At 37.3% G+C, this 22,123-nt stretch overlaps 1 protein-coding gene across 22 annotated transcripts in view; it reads left to right on the forward strand.

Moving 5' to 3' along the window:
* The window catches only part of LOC149187470 (nudix hydrolase 20, chloroplastic-like), a 614,870-nt gene that overhangs the window by 579,966 nt on the left and 12,781 nt on the right, over positions 1-22,123 (forward strand). For 6 of the 22 annotated variants that reach the window (XM_089411360.1, XM_089411359.1, XM_089411361.1 and 3 more), the window contains one exon: positions 14,510-14,833. The exons of 11 other annotated variants lie outside the window; for them this stretch is intronic. In XM_089411360.1, the coding sequence (XP_089267486.1) occupies positions 14,510-14,660 (151 nt within the window). In that variant the 3' untranslated portion in view covers positions 14,661-14,833. Of the gene's footprint in view, positions 1-14,509; positions 14,834-22,123 lie in introns of those variants that run through there. 5 more of the 22 variants (XR_016255774.1, XM_089411371.1, XM_089411377.1 and 2 more) reach the window with 1 other exon arrangement.

Here is a 22,123-nt window from a genome sequence, read left to right on the forward strand (position 1 = left end):
AACCACCCTATTGCTAGAAGAGGAAGAAGAAGCCTTAGAACCTTTAGCTACATTATCCACAGAAAATAAATTAATGTTATTTATATGACTAAAAGAATAGCTATTATTATTATTATTATTATTATAGTTATTTATATTATTACCATAATTATTATTAGAGTTAAAGTTAACATTATAATTTGAGTTAAAGTTATTATCAAAATTACTATTTGAATAAGGGGAAAGGCTCGAAACCGAAAGGGGATTGACTGAGCTCAAACATCCATGATTGGAGACAGCCAAATCAATCAACAGTCGCCTTCCACTAAGCGGGATCAGATCCAGGCTAGAAAAGGAGGGATCAGGGGAAACCAAAGGGAACCGATCCAGGTTGGAAGAGGAGGGATCAGGGGAAACCGAAGGGAACCAATCACCAAGGAATGAGGGCAAACCAAGAAGGGACGAGGAAGAATCTGCGTGAACCAGAGGGAAACAATCTTCGGTCGAGGCACAGGGACGCAGGACGGACGAGGAAACAGAACCAGCGCTGGGTGATCTGCTCAATCCAGTCGAAGTGGAGGGTTGACCTTCCATTACGGTAATTTCTAAGCCATCTGGAACTAAATTCCGATCCAAGGTAAGACAGAAATTAACAGAGGAGGGTTAGCAGTCCGAAGGAATGGAACTCAGGGCACACGAGATATCCATGTTCAGACATTCCGAGTTAACTAGATTATAAGAAGATAGGACAACATTTCCATTAGTATCATAGGATGAGGTCGTGCTGGAGCAACGAGGCCTCAACGGGTCGGAATTTGAAGAAACACCCGCATTAAGAATCGAGCAAGAGGAAATGCCATCAGAGCTCAAGCCGCGATGAATAATCTTCTTAGAGGACCGCGATAGAGCCCCGCTTGAAGGATCTTAGAGCTTTCCTTAGTGCGAAAAGAGGTCCTAAGAATAGGATCGATCTTCTGGAGTTCATCTTCCTTTTATTCAGGGGACCACGAATAAAATCGCTAGCATCTTGAAAAAGCATAATATTCCTTCTTCTTTTAGACCCCTTCGCACTATTCGAAGTTCTCTTCGTTCTGTCGAGGACCTTGTTAGCCCCAAGGATGGGAAGGGTGTTTATATTATTTTGTGTTCCTGTGGGCCCCCTATATTGGTGAGACTGGTCGATCAATAAATCAGAGGATTTGTAAGCATGCTATAGATATCAAGCACAGAAGGTCTTGCTCCTCTTTGGCAAAACATGTGGAAAAAACCAATCATCACATTTGCATAGAAGAGGCCAGGGTCATCACTAGGATTGACCATTTTCATCATCGGAAATTCAGGGAGGCCGTAGAAATCGAAAAAAGGCCTGTTAATCTAAACAGAGATGATGGCTAGAGTATCAACAGGTGTTGGATCCCTGCTCTTTCTTCCTAGAGTTTTTCGTGTTTTCTTGGTTATCTTCTTATCCTTTCCTTATTATTAGTTTATATTTATTTATTTATTATTATTTTTATTTTTTTTAACAACTTTGTTTTTAATTATTTATTAGAATACTAGTTCTTTTTATAGTATCTCCATAATAATTTATTTTTTCAATTTAAAGCTTCTATAAAATTGTTTTTTATTATGATACAAATAGAATTTAATTTAATAATATTAGTAATAATTAATATTCAAATTGAGATTATTTTTTATTTTTTAATAGTTTGTTCTTTCATAACCTAAATTGATTTTATTTATTATATAAATAAAATTTTTAACTGAAGCCTTTCGGAGGAGGGTGAATAAGGTCTCCTAACTGAGGAAAAGAACATTGCTCCCATGGCCGCCCCTGCAACCCTCCGCCACAACCTACAAGAAGCCGAGAAGGTCATCTCAGGGAAGCAGGAACAGAACCACGATGCACGGGACAACACCTCGATCTCACATGAGGCAATACCTGCAGTATATCTCGGCCACGGTGGAAGGGGGGTACCAAATTAGGGGAAAATCAATGATAACGCAGCGCATATGCCAACTGCAAAAGGGGCTAGGACAAGCCACTGCCAGAAACGCGTAGAGAAGCTAGTTGCACGGAGCAACGACAAGGGGGAAAGAAGGAAGGGGACCCTGGACGCGGTAGGGTTTGGATCTGCAGGCCTTCTCATTGGATCTGTTGCTGAAGCCAACGAAGGGGGGCTGCATGGTGCAGATCTGCTCTCTCCTAAAATGGACAGGCTCAAACAGTGCAGATCCGGCCTAGATCTAATCGATCTGGCCAATATTTGAAAGAGATGCCAAGATCCAAAGGCCCTGGATCTTCGGGGTGGGGAATGCTGCTGGAACAGGAATGCGTTAAGTTTCCACAACCAGGGCTACTGTGCATATAACAACAAGAATAGACGGGTAGCTGTGATGAGATCCGCCCTGGCATTCAACACAGACCTCCCTGCTGGGACAGAACCCAATCGATTTCAAATCCTTGTCAGAACGCCCATGGGAAATACAATCTTGATTTGGACGCATGACACAGATAGGGCAATAGATCTGAAAAATAACATAGCTAACCAGATTGGCTATCCGGCAGGTGAGCAAAATCTAGTAACAGGGGGCAGATCGCTACAGGATCACAGAACCTTGAAGGAGTACAACATCAAGCCAGGATCTACTATCATTCTCAATATGAGACTGCGAGGGGGTGCAGCAACCAACAAAACAACAGAAGGAGGCAGTGGATCCAAATCGAATCACAACCCAGCTCAGCACCAGCAATACAGAAGCGAAGGAGCGTCCTACAAGCATATTTTACAAAGTGGGAAAGCTCCTACGACAGTCCCAAAGCAGGCCGGAACAGAACCAAGTCCATACATAGTGGAACAACTACAACAAATACCAGAACTAACAATCGATATAGCAGAAGCAGAGAAGGTATGTGACAGCTATGAAAAGCAAGCCATCATTTGTCGATTTAACAGGTTTTGGCCCAAACCCTTGGATCTGTTTCATTGGATATTCACAAATTGGTCTTTGGACTGTGAGATCCACCTCTGTTCAAAGGGATTTTTCATAGTAAAATTTCAGTCGCCAGAAATCAAAGAGTTTGTGCTTCAGCAAGGACCGTGGTTTTGGGGCTCTTCAGGTCTCTTTACTACCCCATGGTTCCCGGATTTTGACGCAAACACTTATGTTGTATCTCGGATGCCTGTATGGGTACGCCTTCATAATCTTCCCATCCATTTCTAGGACCAAAAGATATTTGCATGTATAGGCAACTCCATAGGCAGATTTATCAAAATGGACACACAAAGAATTGAAGAAAGAATATTTACTTTCGCACACATATGTGTGGAAGTAGACCTTAGTAAAGGATTACCGGGAAACATTAAACTGAAATACAAAGACCGTAGTTGGTTGCAGTCATTAGATTATGAAAATACAGCTTTCAGGTGCAGAATATGTCGGCAAATTGGACATTTGCAAAATGCATGTCCAGAATACAAAAAGAATAGCCGCAGGAAGAAGAAAACAGGTAACCATAAAAAAGGATGGAAATTCTCTTATACAGAATCAGACGAGGAGGAAGATAATGAGGAGGAAGAACCAGTCCAGGATGAAAGCAACCAAACAGAAACTCAGAGGACAGCCCCACAAGAACCTATGGAATCACAATCGGGAAAGAACACAAATTCAATGGAAATCAGTGGAACCAAAAGGTAGCACTCTCCAGAAGTCTCTGATTCAGACAAGGAAAATCCTCGACCCGGCGAAGACAATCCCCTTCAACTTGTTCCCATAATTCCATCCTAAGGAGAATGGCAAAAATTTGAGAAGAAAAGGGGAGAAATTCATGATTTCTCTCAATTCTCCTTCTTGTAGTCACTGCGGTCTTCCCTCATATTTCTTGTTTAATTTATTTTTTAAGCACTCCAACTGGACGGGCACTGGTCCGAGCTTTCCTCATAGGAGGAGGCCGTGTATCTGTTCAGTGGTTTTCCCTACATGTCTAGCTAGACGAGGCTTAGTTTCCTCTTCCAGCGAGCTCTATGATCTCAATTATAGAGCAAAATGAATGCTGCAGCATATACTTGTAACTTTTTATCCTGGTAATAAAAAGATCGCTTTTTCTCTTTGGAAAACAAAACAAATAAATTTTTTAACTTAATCAAAAATAAAATAAATTATTAATTAAAATTCTTTTTAATCCTTAGTCAAAGCTTAATTAATTATTTCAGTTTTTTAGTCAAACTAGTTTTTATTTTCTAATGGCTAGATAGCTGCTCTCATCATCTATTTATTTCATTGCCTAGATCTTATTCTTCATCTTGTCCTAAAGATGAACCACACTGTTTGGTTCGAAATGCGTCGATGGGATTTTATTTTATGTGATTTTCACCGAAAAATGTTGTTATAATTAATATGGATCACAAAAGTCTAAATTCAACAATAAAATATATAGTTAAATATTAAATAGTTAGATAGTTAAAAAAGTTAAATATAGAATAGTTAAAAATGTATTCCAAAAAAAACAAATTATCAGATTCTGACAAAAAAAAAAAAATTGGGTGAAATTGTGGCTTCACTAGACAATGTCGTTAAAACAACACCAAAAAATAGTTATATATATATATATATATATATATATACACACACAATGATTTTAATAAAATTGTCATATATTGATGGATTTCGATAAAAGTAAAAAATTAAAAATAATACACAAATTTTTTTATTAAATCTCGTGCTAATAAATATTGTGCAGTATAAATAAAAGTAAAAAAATATTAAAAAAATTCTACATTGTGTTTTTTATTAATTTCTTGATTTTTATTTAGGAGGCCACTTTTAGGCTGAAATTTCTTCTAATGTATGTCACCCTTTCATGCTCTATATGGTTATGATGCACTAAATTTTGTTGACATGGTCTTTGGAGACAGTCGGGCCCCAGGGCCAAGGATTGGATACAGGAGAGCCAATACATTCTTAGAGCTCTCAAGGACAACTTGCAGATTGCCCAGAACCAACAGAAGTTGTATGCAGATAGGGGAAGAGTAGAGAGGTAGTTTGAGGTGGGGGACTTGGTTTTTCTGAGACTTCATCCATATAAGCAATCCACGTTGAAGCAGAAGGGAGTTGAAAAGCTCAAACCCCGCTTTTATGGACCATACAAGGTGACCAAGAGGGTAGGAGAGGTAGCGTATGAGTTGGAGCTTCCACCAGGAAGCAAGGTGCACAACGTTTTTCATGTTTCATTCTTGAAAAAGGCTTTGGGACAACAGGTGACAGCTACTATAGAGCTACCACCCTTGGATGATGAGGGGCACTTGGTTTTGACATCGGAGGCTATCTTATAGGAGAGGGAAAGGAAGCTTAGGAGCAAGACTATTAGGGAATTCCTTGTGAGATGGAAAGCCTTGATGGAAGAGGACGCCGCATGAGTGAGATAAAATTTTGCAACGTCCAACACTTCAGTTGCTTGAGGACAAGCAACATTTGGGAGGGGAGGACTATCATATCCCTAAATAAATAATTTCTACTAAGGTGAATTCCCAATTTTGCAATTTTGACAAGTTATTAATGTTTGACTTAGGAGAAGATAATTGGAGGCATAAACAAATTTTAGAGGAAGGAAAAGGGGCCAACATAGGAGAAATAAGAAAATTAGAAGGTTGGTGGGTGTGGAGGCCACCCAAGAAGAAACTCGAACTCCTTGGAGGAATTCGCACCACATGAGGAAAGGGAGAGGAAAGGGGTTCGAACTAGTGGGCCCACAAGTGTGAGAAGAGGAAGCATCTATTTATAGGAGGAGCAAACTCATTTTTGAGGTTCATTACTTGTTCATTTTTACACTAGAGAGTTTGCTTGAGTTGTTTAGCCAAGTTAACAGGGGTTGTTCAGCATAGGGGTTTCCAAGCGGAAATTTTCAACTCTCTTTTGGTGAACTTAGAGTGTGACCCTAAGTTGATCGGAGAGTAGAATCATAGCTATTGGGAGCTTATCTTTCACTGCTTCAATTGTTGCGAGTTTTCTAGGGGACGCAAAAGCAAAATTTTGTGGTGCTTGGGTGAGGAGATTCCCAGGATATTTCCCTTTAGGAATTTACCGAAAATTACCTTAAGGGAGAATGAAATTTCGGAGTGATTCCCAAGGATACAGATACTTGCTTTTGTGTGGGACGACTTTTCCTTTCTAGGGCTTGCGTAGTCATTTTCTGAGCTCGGTTTGCAACAGTGTAATCACTTGGAGCTGGTGGGATTTGAGGGTTGGAATCTCTCTTCTCGTCCTTGTGAAGTATTGCAAGAATTTTCCAACTATTTAGAGGAGCTTGGAGCAGGGATTCAGCAGAGAATTTTGAACTGGGTGTTGGGCTAGCAGTTGGAAGTGAACGCACCAACTTTGGGTAATTTCATGAGGTTGGAATTAGCCCAAAAAAAATATGGGTTTTGTTGGTATGGCGTCAAGGAGCTTCTATCTAATTTTGTAGACTTTTTGGAGGAGTTTTGGGGCCCCAAACCACAAGTTGCCTCCAGCAACAGTTACAGAAATCTTTGGGTAGAATGCACAACTAGAACAAGCCATTTTGGGAGGAGAACTCACTTATTTTTCACCTGGGTGTATGCTTGATTGTTGAAGCAAACTCAAGTGCACACTTTCCATCTCATTGTACTCAGATTTTCCATGGAGATTTAATAAAATGGCTCAGATTCCTTATTTTTGCCCAATGGAGTCCTGATTAGCAATTACATGTGTGTATTTCAGATTTTCCATGTTATATTTTGTTGTAGCTAGTTCATGTTTTGGTATTTCACTATAAATTTTCTAGTTAGAAAATTACACATTAAGAGATGTACGTATACCTTAGTTAAGGAGATTGTAACATCTGCATTAAAGAGAGGGTAAGTGGAATCTTTTATGACATGCCTTTAATGAGTGTAATAGGAATATGACATGTCTTTAATGAGTGTGTAAGAGAATGTAACGAATCATTAAGAGAGAGAGAGAGTTACGTAGTGCCATGTGAGTCATCAAGGAGAGAAGTGCGAAGAGATTGAGATGATGAAGGTAAGGTGGCTGGTAATTCTTTTTAATAATAATATCATAGTATCATAAAGGATAATAATAATAATATTATTAATAATATTGATGATTAAGTCGGGATTGAACTATTAGGATTGATTAATGATAAGTTAAGTGATTTTCCTTCAACTATACTTAATTACCAATTGATGCAAGGTGATTTACTATTTTTGGAAAGTCATACTTGAGATGATAGACATGACTTTATATTTTTAGAAAGTCACTCTGGAATTGTCAGAAATGAGATTTTATTTAAGGAAATTCATCTTTGGCTGCCAATTTTCAACACCTTTGTGGTAGTGCTTTTCTATCTTCTTGACTAATGCATACTTAGAAATGCTCTTGCCACAATGCTTTGCCTTGTCAGTTGTGCAACCCACCGGTTGTGAAGTCTATTCCTCCCCTTTCCTTAGCTCTAATGATTGTTCACTTTTGTAACTACGAGGGCAGTTTTGCACCAACTGCATTTTGGAGATTTTATGGTTTATATTATGCAAACTACAACAACTTGTACAATGGTCACTTATTCTTTTACAACAACCATGAGCATATTGCAATCAGGTTAACTACAACAACAACCTTGCTTTCCAGAACATGCCTTTTTTTTGTGACTTCTACATTTTTAACTTAACCGGTTGGATTCATTCACCATATCCATTTCAGATAATACCATATTGTATGCTTTTGAGTCTTGTGAATGTTATGACACTAGTTTTCTTCATGTGCCTCCAACTTAGGGTCTTGATACCATTGGTTCTTCTAATCACTTGAACTTTAATCGTCATAATTGCCATTTTTTTGTTTGTATAATTATTCCTTTGCATGTACCCTGATCACACACGAGGAATGGTGGAGTGAGGCCCTTCAACATCTAGACCTTGATCACACACCAAGAATGGAGTGAGGCCCTTCAACATCTAGACCTTGATCACACACGAGGTAGGGTGGAGTGAGGCCCTAGACCCTTATCACACACCAAGAATGGTGAAGTGAGGTCCTTCAGCATTTGGACCCTGATCACACACTATGTAGGGTGGAGTGAGGTCTTGGACCCTGATCACACACTAGAAATGGTGGAGTGAGGTCCTTCAACATTTGGACCCTAATCACACTCCAGGTAGGGTGAAGTAAGGTCTTGGACTCTTACCACACACTAAGTTGGGTGGAGTTAGGTCCTTTCAGTATCTAGAGTTGATCACCAACCAAGAGGGATTGAGTGAGGCCTTGGCCAAGAGTACTCACCAAGAATGGTGAGTCAGTGCTTGCTAGTTGAGGGTCTCAGTAATTTGGCCTACAAAGAGGCCATGGGATTTGACGACCAATCACTCTAGAGGAGTACTGATATGTTGATGACATTGCCATGGGTTTGGTACTGCCCCAAATATGGCCACTAGCAGATGTTGATGATAGGTGATGATGTTGATGATAAGATGATGTTGATTTAGGTCAAGGGTGTTGACCTAGATGAAGATATTATCGATGAATTTAACCTTTCCTTAGAGAGATCATGTATCCAGGGAACATCGAGATAGTCATTTTAAGTATCTCTCCTACTAAGAGGCAGTGTTGAATTTTTGTAGTTATGGTCTGTCTTCATAGTATTTTTTTGTAATTGTAATATTAAAATATGAATTATATTTGCAAAAGAAAATTTATATGAAGCATGTTCTTCATGATTACAAGAAAAAGATTTATTTTGTATTCAAAAAGAAAAAAAAAATTATAAAGCTCATCAAAGAGCGGGAAAATGATTTTTTTCTAATTTGAAATTTACCTCCTCAAAGACCAAGTCAGCCCTCAAAATGACAAGTCGACCTATCAAAAAGACACACCCTTACGAAGAAGTATAAATATAGCCTATTCGCTTTTCAAAAGACACAATTTGGTATCTGATCTAAGGCTCTTTGATGTGAGGCAAAATAGCTCGCAAGTTTGAGGATACTTATTTGTGTAACAGTGTGTAATTTCTGAGGTATGGTTTTGTGGAAAGAGGTCGAGTCCCTGAGGTTAATTTATGTGGAAAGTTGAGGCATAGCCCTACAGAAAGAGGGTCGAGAACCTGAGGCATAGCCCTATGGAAAGAGGGTTGAAACCCTGAGGCATAGCCTTGTGGAAAGAGGGTCGAAACCCTAAGGTATAGCTCTATGGAGAGGGATCGAGAACCTTGAGGTATAGCTCTGTGGAGTGGGGTTCAGACCTTGTGGTTGATCTTTGTGGAAAGAGGTTGATCTCTAGGGCACAATGTGAATTCAAAGGTAGACTTGGAGGACAATATCTTGACTTTGTTGCAGAGCTTCTTTGGACAAAATGGTGGAGGGTTGACTTGGCCTTTGGAGGTTGGTTGAATTTGATGTATCTCTTTTTGCATTGATTCTCTAAGGAAAAGGATGGTTAGGTTTTCCCCATTATGGGTTTGCCCAAGGCAATATCTTGTATTTCTTGTTTAGCTTCTTCTTCATGGTTCTACTATCATTGTATTGATGTCTTTTGTATAATTTGCTTAATGATGTTGTTTAATGATGTAACCATGTTTAAGAATGTGCAAAAATATCATTTAAAACATCAAAAGAAATTATCAGTTGAGAAGACCATGTAAAAATCAATAGGGAGATGTTAGTTTCCTCTAAATCTTCATGATGAGCTTCCACTGTGCAACTGTTTTCTTCAATTAATCGATATTTCTACTAGACCTATCCATAGTCAACGAGACTACTTCAAACAATCAATTATTTTTATAGATGAACAAGAGCTCCTTCTTAATTTTAATTCCCTTGAACCAATCTAGAAAAACTTCTATTTCTCAATCCCAAATATACTAGCTTTCATAAATCACTTATCTCATCCTTAGTGAGTTCTATTTGGACTATCATCTTCTAAATACAAAAATGAAAAGTAAACTTTTACTTCAAACCCAGTGCAAGAGTGGATGTATGATTATTGATATGTGCACCAACTAAATTCTTCATTATCTTCAATAGTAGAGATCCTTTTGATTTTTGTCCTTCGGTTTCTTTGGAGCTTCCTCATCTTCAACTATTGATGCTTCATGTCTTTCCTTCCTCTTATTGTTCATAGGGTTCTTAGGACAATCTTTCTTGTAGTGTCAATATTCATGACATCCATAGCATTGAACTTTGGACATATCTTTATTTCCTTGTGATATGTTCCATCATTTTTGTTTTGAAATCCAAAATTCTTTTTTCGATCTAGCTGCAAAAGCTTTAGAATCTTCATTATAAGGTTTTCCTTCCTCTTATTGTTCGTAGGGTTCTTAGGACAATCTTTCTTGTAGTGTCAATATTCATGACATCCATAGCATTGGACTTTGGACATATCTTTATTTCCTTGTGATATGTTCCATCTTTTTTGTTTTGAAATCCAAAATTCTTCTTTGATCTAGCTGCAAAAGCTTTAGAATCTTCATTATAAGGTTGAGTATTGCTTTTATCCTTTAGTCTTGATTCCTCTAAAGGGAAAGATGCCCATAATTCTTCGAAAGTAGTAGTTTCCTTTCTAGGATAAATGCCTCCAGCAAAACCATCCCAAGCATTAGGTAAAGCATTGATTACAGTGGTGATCATTTAAAAATTAGATATGGTTTCACCAATCCCTTGAAGTTGATCTCTAACTTTTTATATCTTCATAAAATATGAAGCCATGTTGTACTCCTTCATCATCCTTGTTCTATAGGGTTGATTTCTTAAAATTATTTTACGACTTATTGTGTTGATAGAGTACAAGTTCACCAAAGTATCATAAATTTCCTTGGATGTAGACAATTTTGAAACCAAAGTGATGAAGTGATCTTTGATGGATTCAAAGAGAATCCTTTGAGCTCTGAGTTCTCTCTTATTATATTTGGCCACTTCTTGAGTATTATTTTTATCTGGTGCTAGAACTTTGCCTTCAACAAATTGCATGACTTCATTTTCTATAAGGATTAGATCAATCCTCTTCTTCCAAGCTTTGAAATTGGATGTTCCTTCAAGCTTGTTTCCATCCTTACAAATAGATGTCATTAGATCAGAAGTATTGGACATAGAGAATAGAAGAGTACTTACTTGAAAGTGAGAGAGAGAGTTTCTTCAAGAGTGTCTTCAAGGATGTATTCAAGTGAGAAAGAGTTGCTACAATGATGTCTTTAATAGTATGATCTTCAAGCTTTCTCCCTTCACCTTAGCTCTGATACCATGTTGAGAAACCAAGTGCAATGTAGCCTAGTCACTTAATTTCTCTTCTTGATAATTACTTGTGAATATTAGATGTCTTCTTATTACTTCGTATGTCATCTTCATCAAGCAATTATATGTTTGTTTGATCATTCAAGAAAGATAGAGATCACAATGAAACAAGAGACACCAAAAAACCCACAAGGAGAAAACCCAGCAATTCTTTCCTTATAGAATCATATCAAAATGAGAGATATCCAATCTAAGACCAAGACAAAATTGTCACCAAAATGCCAAGTAAAGCCCTCCTCCAAGTCACCTCCAAAATTCAAAGTCAACATTGGACAAATTGCTTCAAATCTGGTCAAACTTTAGAGATTCGGACTTGCAACTAGGGTTGAATTTTAACATGTGGCTACCTTAGAAAATTTTGGCCTTTTCATAGAGAAACAATCCTTCACACATGTAAGTTGCAAAGGTCAAAGATTCAATCAACGAGGGAATATTCTTCTTGTTCTTGACTTTCTTTCTCTCTCCTTTGGCTCGGCTCCTCTTCTTCGCTTGGTTCAGAAATACTTCTTGTGATGATGTGTGAATGTGCTCCAAAGAGGTCGAACTTGTCTCTTATATATAGCTTTCAAGGAAGGTTGAATAGATGCCACTAGGAGGTTTAGACTGACCTGTCCAAGGAGGGTCGACTTGGTCATTATGTGGACTTTTGACTCATACTAAAAATTGAAATTCTCTTTCTTTTAAATGTCTAAATGGGATATGATACATAATAATTTTCTTTTGTTGAAATTGACAACTTCATTCAGAATTTTATTACCAAATTAATGGAGAAAGTTCATATTTATAACTTTGACCAAGTCAGCCCTAAGAAGATTAAGTTTGCCCCACAATGTGAAAAGCCGCCTCCTCAGACTCATATAAATACACAATCGTTGGAGCTCATTTGACACATCACATTGCCAATCAATTTGATCTGAAATTACAAGAATCTCTCACACATGCGAAGGAATCTATAGGAGAATATGTTATGCATTGACAAGCCTTTTTACTTATGTTTGACCAGTGTTGACTTGGGAAATTTTTGTTGCTTTGACCGAGCTCTTTCACTATCTTGGAGGTCGATCATTTTAGGGAGGCTTTGACTATGTTGACCACATTATTGTCCTTGTTTTGGGCACATTGATTGAGGTTGACCACAGGTCAACTCTCTCTCCATTGACTGAGAATTGCAGGAGACTTTAACTCTATTTGACCAAGTTTTGATTGAGGAAAGAAGGTAGAATCTCTCACTGGGTATATTCTCTAAGTTGACCAAATTTTTTACTCTAGGTTAGCTGAATTTCATATTGTTCTATTGGGCGTTGACCATAGGGTTGATTGTTCACTTTAACCGAGATTTCTATGGAAGTTGCAAGCCGAAATTTGGCCCATTGAGCAGAACTTTCACTGTAAGAAGATTGTTGTTGTTTCTCTCATTTGACTGATTTTGAATTGGTTTGACTCTCATTCTCTTAGTAGTCAAAGGATTAACTTTGACTAGTTATTGATGTACAAATTAGACCATATATCTCAAGCTAAACATTGATTAACTAAGACGAAGAAGAATTGATTTGGGTTTTCCCCCTTGTGGGGTTTTTCCATGGCTTTGACCAAAAATCGTTGTCTCATTGTGCTTGGTTATCTTCTATTGCGCATTATTGTTTATTGTTCTATCTATAATTGCTTAATTGCTTAACTATTACTGGGGTGAATGAAATTGAATGCTATATTGTTTAAGTGATTATAACATCATAGAACTTGAGAAAAATTAACATGGTTTCACAGCTGAGGTGAAGATTATCCATTGGAGAACAAAGAATACACCCCTTGAGACACTTCTCGTGCTAATTAGTGATCAACTTTGTTGGACAAGATGTCTTCCTCCTACTTCAAGATTGAAGAGAAATTGAATGATGCCTCCAACTTTGCGGCATGGAGGGCTAGGTTGGATCTTACCCTTGAGGAGAATGATGTGGTGGAGTATGTGGAGGACAAGGTAGTTGAACCCTTTGAGAATGATAATGCCAATGTCAAATCCAAGTACAAGAAGGGTGATATCAAGGCCAAGAAGATCATTAGTGTTTCTCTTAGAGATCATCTCATCACCTATGTGTCCAAGTTGAAGAAGTTAAAGGAGATGTATGACAAATTGATTGGGATGTATGATGTCAACAATCTCATCCACATCATTTCCTTGAAGATTCAACTTCGTGACGTCAAAATGTCCAAGTCAGAATCTATAATAGGCTACTTCATGAGAATCTCTCAAATAAGAGATTAGCTTCTTTCCATTGGAGAAATCATTCCTGATAAAGAGCTTGTGCAGATGACCCTTGGTGGACTCCCCATGTCTTGGGAGACATTCATTACTAGCATCAGTGTCAGAAAGGAGCTCCCTTCATATCATGAACTCTTAGGCTCTTGCACTCAAGAACAATCTAGGCTCATCTCCAAAGGCAGAATTCAGAGACAAGAAGAAGGAGATCGTATAGAATTTGCAGCGAATGCCAAGAAAGGAAAAGGCAAAGGAAGACCTTCCAAATGGAAGTCAAAGAAGCTAACATTCAACAATAATAGAAGAGACTTGTCAAAATTCCAATGCTATAGATGTGACAAATTTGCCCACATAGACCGAGACTGTGTAAAGCCCATCACTTGGGTACATTGCCCACAAAACCACTTTTGCATGTATCAACTCCACACAAACCCAGTACCCCAGGGGTTGTTGGAGTACCTCCCAAGCTACACTTCTCAATACATAGGACTACTCTAACCTTTGAAAGTTTCCAATAAAACAACTTTTTATGTCTTTAAGCATATTTTTCATGTTTTCAACTCACTGCTTAGTAATTCTCATAGGGTATAGGAATCAGAGTTATTTCTTTCCAGATTTTACACATGGTGGAAATTTACATTTTTTTCATCTTGTAATAGTTCATGCTCAACACATCCCAGTCTCATGTCTCAATTAAAATTCTAAATACCAAAAGACATAAGTACAACTACCCCTATGGTGGGTACCTTCACATGATTTGACTATTATACAATATGTTAGTCAACGTTGGCTCAAAACATGAAATCATTTTGGCATAGATTGAAAAACATATACTTTTCCTTTATATTGGAGGTTGGTGTTTTCCTATAAGAATTTTTAAATCATTGTTCACCATTCATTTTTCTTTCATAGATTAGTCTCGTGGTAGTCTTCTAAACAATTGCAGAGTCCGATGACTTTTTTTTGTTTATTCTTATATCAACGTTAACTTTGCAAATGATCAGTATGTGGTAGTCAATCGCCACCTGTTGTTTGTTGGGGAGTTGGAAAACTCACTCTACTCATTCCATTTTTGGCAGTGCCTTTATTTGTTTGTAATAATTGTGCATGTAAGGATGGTTGTTATAGTATAATACAGCCACTTCAAATGTGGTGAGGATATCAATGTCTTACCAAAGGTTCATCTCAATATTTTATTACAACTTTCATTTTATGTGCCCTTGTAAATTATGTTGTTTGGGAAATTATGCTTTGTTATTTTGGAATTGTTATCCAATCTAAAACATTTACAAACTACCATTTTTTATGTCTTTTATGAATCTCAGTGGCATTATTGGGCCAACGAAGGCGTATGTCTTTTGTCTCTTCTATTTCAAACATTTAGGACATAGGGTGCTATATCATTGTTGTTCTTATCAGTAGAATCTTTACAATGATAAGTAGACAAGTTCCTTTGATACATATTATAATGCATTTCATAGTTTATGCTAACAGTATTCTTCATTTCATCCAAGTTTGTTTTTTCTCCCAAACATAAAGAACAATATAAATCAAAGAATGTTTTCTATCTATATTATACATGATGTTTTCTATCTATATTAATCAAAGAATTTGATCGATAGTTATGAGAAAAAGATTGGTCCATCTTGTTACATTTATTTTCCAGGAGATAGAAAAACTTGCACATAAGTTGACTTAATCAACTTGTAACGAGTGGTTTCTAATTCATCATTCGTTCTTGAGTTCCTATTTTCCTTTTTCACTTCCCTCCATGAGAAAATCTGGTTTCTGACTGCTTTGTCGATCTATAGACGACAATTATTCGATTTACTGGTGCACTAGCTCAATTGTCGTAGAGTTGTAGCATCATTTCCCCGGAGTTGTAGAAACTACACTAAGGTGAGGGTCACAACAATGGTGAGGCAAGAGTTGCAACAACGGTGAGGTGAGAGTCACAACATGTAGAGTTGCAGCAATGGTTACAACAACTCAAAGTTGTAGCACCATGCTCAAGCTGAGTTGCAACAACTACACTCGAGAGTTGCAGCACTTGCACTAAAGCCTAGTTGTAGCAACTACACTAGAGAGTTGTAATAGCTATTGAGAGAGTTGTAGCAATTGTCGAGACAGTTGCAACACTTACGTTTGGAAAGTACTTATGCAACCTTATTTCTTACATACCACTGTTAGTTAGAAAGATGACAATTTCTTGAAAATGCATAAGAATAAGCATTAAAATGGCATATTAAGAGGATAATCATGCCTTGACCAAAAATGGATCATTATGGATGAAAAAGATATTAAGATGAGATGGAAATTGGAAAAACATGGACAAAAAGGTATTGGATGGGTGCTAAAAAGATGCCAAATTAGGTGCCCATCATCTCCCCCAATTGAATTTGTTGCATGTCCCTATGCAACCAGTAGTTAATATAAGCGTAAGAAGGTGAAGCTCGCATGGAGTTTGCTAAGGCTATAATTGGTCTACCCTGCCTTGTGCATAAAAGTGTCTTCTTGCATGAATTTCCTTCCAACAAACCAATTATTTCCTTCAAAACAACTTGTGTTCCTTCTTGTATTCCCTGGTTGGTAGCCAGATCATTGAATAGTGGAAATTTAGACTTATCCATTTATCTCCATAGCTTTCTATGCACTCAATATACCTGTGCACTCTCTCTAATGCTACCTTCAAATTGCTAGGATTAAATGGGTCCCTTTGTCGAATGTCTTCCCTAGCTTGTTTCCATCTTTGAATACATCCTTCCATGGATGCCCTCTCCATTACTTCAATTTGTGACCTATAATGTGCAATATACTCTTGCATTTTTTTATCCATGAACTATGCATGTGAAGGAGAGAAATTTCACTACTTGTGTATGTCAAGGACTTGAAAAGTCCCATGATACTCTCTCGTAGCCCATGGGTTGCTTTTGACATTATTTTTTGCAATCTTATGAGAATATGCCTGATCAACATGGTTGCTTAGGTTAGACATAAATGCTCTCAATTGGACATCCCCCACAAAATGGTTTGGGTTCCAAATTGGATCATGGCACAACAAGACATTATGCTAGTATGGTTCACATATCAAGTTCTTTTCCACATTAGTACATGCATAGTAAGCCTTCAAAAAGGTAGTTGAGGAAGTGATCTCAAAAGTATTATTGATCATTATGGATTTTCTCTAGAATAATGCAAGTTTCCCTTGCAAGAATATATTATAGTGTGGAGAGGGGGCCCTAGATCTGAGTGATGAATCCACCAACAATCCAAGTTGTATTTTTTCAATCTCCAATCTATTCACTTATTTCTCTTAAACAATTTATTTTCTTCTATCCTTACTTCTTTCCATCTGATTCTATTGGTTTCAAACTACTTAGCCCACTTCTCTCTCAATCCCAATTCGGTGATTTTCTTTGATAGGCATCACCTCTTCTTCATATGATTGTAATGGTTGATTCCACCTATCTTCCTTTCATCTCATCCACCTCTTAGGGATATTTATTTGTGTGGATTTTTCTTCCATTGTTTTGTCCTTTGTCTAAGTAGTTATCTCAATCAAGGTAAATTTGTCATCTTCTATTTGGACATTCACTTGTTGAGTTTCTCTTTTGTAGGTTTGGGTTGTCTCTCTTATTTCAAGGAGAGGTTCCTCTGCACCAAGCGAACTTGCTTCCTAGGCAAGTAGGTGTTAGTTTCTCAAAAGATATCTTCCCCCCTGAGTTCATCTCTCAACAATTTAGCGGCAGTATGAAGCTTCCTATTTTTCTTCTTTAACATATCATTCTTCCTTAAAAGGGATGCATATAAAGGAATGAGACAAGGAGTATTGACTTCTCTATGCCTCTTGATTTGGATGTCTTCTTCAATTATGAGGTAGTAGTGGACTCTTATGTGGGCATGTTGGGAGTGAAAGCTTCTTCTTCTTCTGTGTATACCTCTAGAATTGCAACAAGGCCTTCTCCCAAAATTTCCCTTGTTGGTTCTTGTATTGTAGGAAGAGTTTTTGTCTCCATTTCTTCATGAAGTGTAAGGTCCAAAAAAATCCTAGCCATCTCCCATCACTTCTTTTGATTCTTTTGTATTACCGGGGTGTCTTTCTCCAATTACCCTTGTTGGTTCTTGTGGAGCAGCATGGGTTTCTCCTCATGCTGCAACGCCGCCTTCTTCAATTTCCACCCTTGTTGGTTCTTGTGTAGCAATAGAGGTTTTGGCTTGTGTTTGCTAAGTTGCAAAAATGGAGGTATACCTAATCCTTTTCTTCTTTGGAATGGGTGCATATGTTAGCTTTTTTGTTATTCTTCTTAATCTCTTGGTCAATGGTTTGCGTCATGTTATCTCAACATTATTGTGATGACCACTCTCATCTTTCTGTAGATTTATAGCAAAAACCTTATGGAGTTCTTCCTCAATTAGAATGCTAGGGTATTATATAGATAACGGAGTTGCAACAATGTATTCTTCAGTTGAGGCTCCAAGAGTTGCGATAATTGTGATATCTAGAGTTGTAGATGCATTGCCTCAGGGTGGAGTTATAGTAGTTGTGATTTTTGTTAGTGTTATTGCCACTTTGGCCCACACCTATCATTCTCTATACAATGTGCACTCAACCAAAATCTTTATGAGCCCATGATGCAAGAGGGGATCCCTGGGTCGTTTAGATTTCAACACAAGGGAAGTCATAGTTTGCAATGTCCTCATCAGGAAAAAGGACATGTTTACTAGCTTTCCAAGTCGTAAGTGGTCCAATAACCTAAGGTGTTGTAAATAAATGACATTGTGGTGGCCTTCATAAGTTATATATTTTTTCAATAGCAAGGCAACATCTCCCCATGGAGCCAGGAATGACCATCTGTCAAAACCTGTCCCTTTCCTAACCATGGCTACTCCTGGATTGAGAAATTGTTCCATAATCTCGGGATTTGGCATGTAATGAAGATTTCATTGCTATCATATCTAAGCAAGCCTTGTTATTTCAACCACAACACACTCTCTCACCTGTGCCATTATTCTTGATACAATAGACTTGTCCTCCCTGAAATTCATGGAAAATTCAAGGGCCACCATATCATGATACACTTGTAGCCTATGTACATATTGTATCTAGACTCTTTGTTGAAATACACTTGAAATACACCCCTTAAATGGTTCTTTGTGGATCAATGAGCCTCCCATTTTTTCCTCCTTCTCAGAGCTCAGACAAATTGTGACTATAATGGAATGAAACGGTTTAGTGTTTGGAGGTTTCCAATTATGGAAGGAGATTATTTTTATGATGAGGTGATCATGTCATTGAGTGATGGTAGCAGCGACTGATGCAAGTCAATTCACATTGGAGGTCAATTTGAGTAATGCCAATTAATGTAATTCATTATGCAATTTTTGGGAAATACCTCAATGACTTACCATAAGTGGTTAGTATGCCATGTACCTTTATTGTGCTGCCACATTAGCCCTACAAATAGCTTGGTTTTGCGTTGGCATTGGAGTTGCAATGTAATTCTAATTTGCAACAACATCCCAAAGTTATAGAAACAGAGTTCCAGAGTTGTGGAAACAGTGTCATCTAGAGTCGCAGCTCGATTTGTACATGGTGTCATAGCACAAACCATTGTCACTCATTTTGGTTGTCATAATTTAGTAGTGGAGTTGCAAAAATGATGCTCTAGAGTTGCAACAACTAGATTTTCATCGTTGAGTTGCAACAACAAAATTACAGCGATAGAGTTGCATCAATGGTGATCTAGAGTTGTAGCAACTAACTTTTTATTGTTGAGTTGTAGTGGAAGAGTTGTAGCAATGGCAATATAGCAACATAGTTACAGCAATGGCAGTACAACAATAGAGTTGCAGTAATGGGGGTTCAGCAATAGAGTTGCAGCGACATCTTCTCTTGTATATCCTAAAAATCATTTTATTAGCAAAAAAAAAAATTGTAAAGGAAATATAAGTGTATGAGCGGAAGGATCCTAACATAACCATCATGAACCCATGAAGTATAACAACATATTCTGCTATATATCATGAAAGCATTTTATTAGCAGAAGAAAAAAAAAAATTATATATATATATATAATAAATAAAAATTAATTAATTAATTAATTAAAAGTTAAAATTAAAAAAATAAAAATAAAAATTGTAAAGAAGCTATAAGTGTGTGACATCATTCAATTCCTCCATTGATTGCTGCACCTCAGGTACCCTCAGCATTATTACAAGCCATGCCATCTCGTGCCCATCATCCCCTCAACCCCGATCCTCATATTGTGGTAGGGAAATTACATCTCTCTTTTGTACTTGCATGTTCCCCCTCTGAGGCCACTTTGGCATACTCACATACCAACACATCAAGAGTAGATGGGGAGGGAAAGAGAGAAATCTCTTTTCAAGACATGCATCCAGAGATACAAGGGGAAGAGAGAAATGAAGGAAAGAGGCACATTGTTGGTTCTAGCATACACCCAGAGCTGTCATAAGCTAGTTATTTTTGTTTTATCATTATGGTTATGCTTAACTTTATTTGGACATATTTCAATTTACAACACATATTACATTTTTTTGGACAACATTTTATTTTTGATGATGCTATATTTTTTATGACATTACTACTTGTTGGAGGCACAAGAGTTACTCCACATAGTTATTTTATGAGATATGATGTTCTACACGCATGGTTTTATGGGATGCTTGATGGTGATGCTATTTTATGATGTCATATGTATGCATATTTTATTTCATGGGAGTCACAACGTTTCATGATGATATAATAGCAGTAAACTTTATCGGGGACCCCACCTACTAATATAAATAAATTATTTTAACACTTATTGAGTACCCTCTCTCAAAATTAAAAAGAGAGAGATTAATTTAATAAAAAGAGGATTAATTACAAAACAGTTATTCTCCCCAATTGTCCAAGGAAGATACAAAATCAACAGAGGGCACAAAAGGAGGGATGGAAAATGAGAGTGAGGGGAGGTATGCTTAAGTTATAAGCTATGTTGCCAAGAAACGTGGGTGCGGGGACGGGGACGGGGACGGGGACGGCATTTTTGGAAACAGGGTGTGTGGGTTCGTCGGGTAATATAATAATATTAAATTTTAATAATTATATTTTATATATTATAAATTTATAACTAATAATATATATGAAATTTGAATTTGTATATTTTTTCAACTTTAAACAAGAAAACTTTAATGATAATCATTTAAACATGCACATCATTGAACATTCAACATTGACATTGAAATTTCAAAATTTATCACCAAAACACTGTTCTTTTGAATCTTTTCCGTGTAACCATGACACTGTGGCAGCGATGTGAGAGAGCTCAAGGCTACTACTAAAACTGAAAATTCAAAATACATACTAGGATAAATGCTAGACTCGGCTATTTTGGTGAAACTTGGGACAGATTTTGTCACACACGGGCTTTAAAATAACTATGCAGCTTAGGTTCATTTGCAAGGACGCCTATCAATGAATCAGGTTGTGGTCGTACAGACCCTTCCTCCTACACAGCCAAGGAGTGTTAGTATTTCTACCTCCTGCTCTAATTTCAAGACAACTTCTCTCCTTATTGAAATTGCTCATTCTGGCTGGAGCTTGAGCCTGTAACTTTGCTTTGAATGTTTAGTCTCTCCCATATAAAAACACAATTTTTTCATAGGAGATTCTTCTCAACCTGATAGTGGTCTAAAATTTTCTTGATGTCTAATCATCCACCTGCCCCATGCATGGTGTGCTCTGTGGTAAAGCAATCCCAAAAACAGTGGCAGCCTTACCCTTCCACAAAACACGCTTATCAGTCTTTGTTTCCCAATAAAATGCACAGTAGCCATCTGATGGCTTGAGGGATAGTTTGTCTTTGAGTGCGAAGCTCTGCCTGAATATTAATTATCTAAACATAAAACATCTTCGCAGTTTTTAGAGTTTACTTGGTGTACAAGTCTGTAGAGACCATATATGATTTAGGCATATTTTCCTAGTTTTAATCTTAACATGATGTTATCAGAATGCTGTGAGAAATTGGCAGGATTTTGATACTTAATTTAGCCATTGTCCAAAATAGCCCTTCACCATTTAACAGCATCAGTTGATTACAGCTTATGGCTGGTCTCAATCCTACTTTCTATTTGACCGAAAATGTCTAAACCTGTATATGTGCATTTACAGTTTATAATTTGATGGTTATTTGGCTCGGGAATGAATGTTCCATTCCAAATTGATTTACAAGAATTCTTAAAAAACAAGACTTGTAAAAAACTTTAAAAACCGTGTACGGGTACCCGTGCAACACAGGTTTTGATGGTAAGGACCGTGGAAGAATGTTTCATTCCAAATTGATTTACAAGAATTGATTTAAGGTTTTTTAGGTTTTGTTATAAGTTTTACCTTTGTTATAAGTTATTTTTAAAATTTCAATAAAAAAAAAATATTTGAAAATTAAATTTTTAATATAGTTTTTTTATGAAGAACCCGAAGAACCCAAGAACCCGTTAAAGGAAAAGAACCCAATGTTTTTTTTGAAGAACCCGGTTCTTCTGGGTTCGTCTGGGAAGAACCCGTACCCGAATCCGGTACTTGGGTGCAGGA

Source organism: Pinus tabuliformis, chromosome 3_1 (genome assembly GCF_031772625.1).
Source record: "Pinus tabuliformis cultivar Carrire ecotype Pingquan chromosome 3_1, CPIR1, whole genome shotgun sequence".
Classification (NCBI taxonomy): domain Eukaryota; kingdom Viridiplantae; phylum Streptophyta; class Pinopsida; order Pinales; family Pinaceae; genus Pinus; species Pinus tabuliformis.